At 30.5% G+C, this 4745-nt stretch overlaps 1 protein-coding gene across 1 annotated transcript in view; it reads right to left on the bottom strand.

The window, feature by feature from the left end:
- LOC110019304 (monodehydroascorbate reductase 4, peroxisomal) overlaps positions 1–4745 on the bottom strand; it is a gene marked incomplete at its 5' end in the record, with an annotated part of 18188 nt that extends 13443 nt beyond the window's left edge. Inside the window, 2 exons of the mRNA XM_020716926.1 lie at positions 3679–3730; positions 4650–4745. Of these exons, the coding sequence (XP_020572585.1) occupies positions 3679–3730; positions 4650–4745 (148 nt within the window). The remainder of the gene's footprint in view (positions 1–3678; positions 3731–4649) is intronic.

Below are 4745 nucleotides of genomic sequence, written 5' to 3'. Positions count from 1 at the left end.
ACCTCACTAAAAATGAGGTCAACAATTATCTGATCATATGATTTATTAAAGGTTTAATCAAATTTAGTAAGCCTAATTTTATCTAAACTAGGAAGGCTAACTAAACTTGATTTTTAAAATTACAACTTTATTAATTTGTTAGGCTTGTTTCAAGTGAAAATTTGTATCTCAAGCTCAATCATTATTCAATTAGAGCTTTGCCTTGATCGAACAAGATCAACTGACACAAACTTTTGGGTAAAGCTGTCTTTCACCTCAAAGGCCTTAATTAAAATAGATTTTAAACAACAAATCTATAACATGGATTTAGTTACAATGAACTTGTCATGAACAAACAAAATTAGATATACAAATGATATATCAATAAGATGCTTGCAATAAATATAACAATGAAGTGAAATTATCATAAACAAAAGATTAATCCTAAAACTATCAAATTTTTTACAACTTTCTTGGAGATTGTATAAGACTACAAAAGCTTCTATAATTAACACACATTCTTCTTTTTAAAACTTCAAATCATAAAATTATTGCATGTGAATCTCCTTATCCAAAATCACCAATGTTAAAAGCTACTTCGATATCCAATTATTTTAGTTTGTGTACTACAATGCAACTACAAACAAAAAAATACAGATGGAGTAATGAGATGGAGTAATGGTTGATTGCCAAAAAAAAAAAAGCTTTCTTGAAGTGTAAACTTTTATTTTGGAGATATCCCGGTGCAATTAATCATGTTTTGTATCTGATATAATTTTCTGTTTGATTTTTCTCTTTGTATTAGAAGAACCATTGCAACCACCAACACTTAAAACCAATAATGAGTTGAACCAAATTTTAAATTCTACTTTGCAAGAAGATTCTAACTCTACAGGTTATGATCTACTTGGCTTGATTTTCTTTTATTGGCAAATTGCTTATAAGTGGATTGTTCCATATCACTAACAAACTTGATCATTTAGAACATAAGCTGCTAAATAAGAATAGAGCAATTATCATAATTATAACATCGAGGTAGTCTAATCAGCCTCTTGGACCTATGAGAAGCAATGCTATGTTATGGTTATGATGATGCCACATCTTGATATCCAAACTTTATAAATTAATATAGGGAACTATCAACTTATTTCGGCTAAAACTCAAATCTAACATGTTTACCAACCTTTTGATCTCCTCTCAAAAGATCAAGTAGCTCTACGTGCCTTTTGATCTCCTCTCAAAACATCAATTAGCTCTAACTTCTGTTCAAGAATAACTGATTCATTTAATTTTACATTTCTAACAATCAAAAAATCAAATGTCTTTAGGTCCATACAACAAAGCCCCCTTCAACCCAAAAATTTGCGTTCTTTTAGCTCTTGGATCACATATTATCTTACTCAACATTAGCATAAGTAGGACAACCAAAGGCCCTAAGAACATAACAGCCTAGATGGAGACTCAATCACAACTCTTCAAGTCTTCAAGGCAATGGTAGAAAGGAAAGATTTGTTCACCAAATAGAATGAAATATTAATAGTCTAGTAAAAAATTGGTGCTCATACCAACATTAGATAACATGCTTTTTTCTCCATAAGCCTTATGTTCATCTTTTCTACCACTAAATTTTATCGAGCAATAATCACAATAGTTTTATGCTTGATGATGCCCTCTCTATGGCAAAAAAATTCATGAAACTTTAGAAAAAATGAATTTCAACTAATTTATAGTCCTCAACAAACTTTTATTCTTTCCAATTTGCTTCTCAACCTATGTCTTCCACTTTTTGAATGTCTTAATTGCATATCTATTCTGTTTGAGCACACGAATCAAGAATTTTCATTGAAAAATCAAAAAAGGTCCACATCTATCTAGATCCACCCTTAGATTAAATATTATTAGGAAAATCACTGCCATAGTAAATTTCAAAGAACATAACTACAATGGAGTTTCTATATCACCTATAATTTTCAATTTCTTAAGCAATAGCTAACATGATAAAAATCGTCTCGTAAAATTGTTCAACAATCATTTGATTTATTCTTTAGATCATAAAGCAAATTCATCACCATGTGTATCTATTTGAGCCCCTGGGCCTCCTATATTCATGAACAGAAAAAGAAGCAATCCTCATTTTCCCAAGTTCAAGGCTCCCAAAACATACATGATTATAGGATTTTTGTCCAATAGAAAGCTATTGCATTGCTTTTTTCCTTCAATTTAACTTTGACTTTCCCATAGAAATCTAATTAAGTGCCTTCTTTAATATTAGAGAAGGCGTAACTATATATGTGAAGCTTTCTAAAATGCCCCTGAGGAATGTATATAATCTTATCACTTAACAAGTTGCCCCCTTGAAGGGTCTAGTTCCAACTGACTTACATATCATAAGTAATATTTCGAAAAAAAAAAAGTGTTAAGAGAAAAAATTTTGCATGAATATAAGAGACACTTAGAGTTGTATAGGATGAATACAATATAAAATATTTAATGTGTAATTAATCACAATTATGAACAAGTAAATGCATATTTTCTCAAATTAGATTATATCCTATTATCAATTTCATAATGTGTTTCTTAAGCCAAAAACTTCCTCTCAAGTTGAAGCATACTTGTTTATTAGCTACAACATGTTGCTAAGGAGAAAACAACAAATGACCTGAAATTTTTGTCAAGATATTCATGGACTGTTGTGAATTAGTAGAATTTCAAGTAAAAAGGTTCTTGGAAAGTACACCTCAAATGAAGTGACAATCAACTTTAATATGTTTACCTTCAATATGCTTATTTCATTCATGAAAACATGATTATTGGCAATTAAATGCAAGCAAGATTATCACAATATAATTTCATAGGCCAAGTAACATGAAAGCTAAACTCAATTGAAAGAATTTTAGTCAAAATTAGTTTGCATGTTCAAAGCTTTGTATTAAGCCACTACATAGGACCTTACGAGAAAAATGTGCTTTTAACTTTTTCAGGTCATTAGGTTACCTACAAAAAGACATACAATATTCTAAAGTGAACTTTTTTTTTTATTAATGGGGCCAACATAATTGCTATCAGAGAAAAGATTGATAAGCTCTTAGTCTTATTGTATCATAACCAACTTCTTAATAGTCTATGACCACAAAGAATCGCTACATAATTTTTTTTTTTTTTTTTTTTTTTTTTTTTTTGGCATTGTTATCTAATAGTTCCAATAACTAATGAAATGCCAGGTTTCACAATAGTCAAATGAATCAATTTGCTAGCCAGCATTCAATAAGTAAATGGGTCATCTATTAGCGCTTTGTTATTAAATATAACCTATTAACTAAATATTGGCATCCATGTATAGGCTTCCAAGATGATTACGTAAGAAAAATAAAAGTGAGAATAATTGCAATTATTAAGAGATAGTTAAAAATTTCCTCAAATTAGTTACCATCATAACATATACAGTTGCTCACTTATTTTCTTAACAGGTTTCATATGCAAACAGAAAGAAATTCAAAATGCATATGGGAAAAATGAGAACAAAAATAGTATACACTCGTTTGAATTTTCCGTTCCAAAATTCAAGATGCTATTTAAAGCTGAAGCAGAAAATGCACAAAAATAGAGTAATAAATTAAATACTATGCAGACCCAACATTCTTTTGCAGAACAACAAGTCCTAAAAAAAGTATCATGCATTCAACATAAAACCACTAATACCTTCTGGAAGCAAAAATCCTTTGCTCAATGCAGGCCTTTCATAAGGAGCAGTCTACATGAAAACAAACAGCTATTTCACATAGAAAATCTTGTTATCAATCAACAAAAGTGTAAAAATCATGTTTAGGAAACAGCTGAATAAAATTTTTTGAAGTTGCGTGAGATACTGCATTAAGTTTGTATACTCTAAGGAAAAAGAAAGTCTAGCCATTAATAATCAACAAAAATTGAGAATAACTGTATTCAAACTAAATAAAATGTAAAATAATAGAGAATTAGTAACCAAATTAGTATGCATCTATCACATAGAAAAAACCACTCATATTGTCTTGTTGGCTAATTACATGATTATTTTTTTCTTCCAAAATTTATGAATAAGTCAGATTCTCAAACAATTATAACTGATCATATCAGTATGTATTAAAAAATCAATCCCAAATGTTGTTTTCCAAGTAAGAGCTGTTTAGTAGTAAGTAGCAGTCAATTTGAATTCTAAATACATGCAACCATACAACCCCTTTCTAAAAAAGTAGCAGACAATTTCAATTCTTTCTAATGAATAGTTTGGAAAACTCAAAACGAACTCTGTTAATTAGTGCAAAGCACTTCCATGAAAAATGACAAAGAAATAGGTATTAGAATGCAATTACATCTCTAAAACATTACCTAAGCCAATAAATTTCATCTAACACGTTGTAGAAAACATGAATATCAATCCCTAAGTGAAGTCCAAGGTATTTGTTCACATACTTTTCTCACTACATTCTCAACCCAAGAAAATAATTACTTCTGAAATTCAGTTATGATAACATAAGTATTGCAATAAGTATTATAGCGGATGGTGATTGCCTTAAAGATCACAAATTCGCCTCCAAATTTCCATTTTGGACACGGGATAGTTGTTTTCGGGAAAACAGCAGTACCACAATGATTCAAATCAGAGGAAGGAGGAGGAGGAAAGGGGAGCTCACGGATTCTTCAGATATGATGCATAGTTCGCCGGGAGCGATTCCTTGCTGTGCAAACTCAAGCGCGGCGTATCCGGCAGCCACTCCGCCGCCAAGTAT

This window comes from Phalaenopsis equestris, unplaced genomic scaffold (genome assembly GCF_001263595.1).
Source record: "Phalaenopsis equestris unplaced genomic scaffold, ASM126359v1 Scaffold000054, whole genome shotgun sequence".
In the NCBI taxonomy this organism is placed as follows: domain Eukaryota; kingdom Viridiplantae; phylum Streptophyta; class Magnoliopsida; order Asparagales; family Orchidaceae; genus Phalaenopsis; species Phalaenopsis equestris.
The sequence above is the reverse complement of the archived record's forward strand: the minus strand, read 5'-3'. Positions and strand labels throughout refer to the sequence as shown.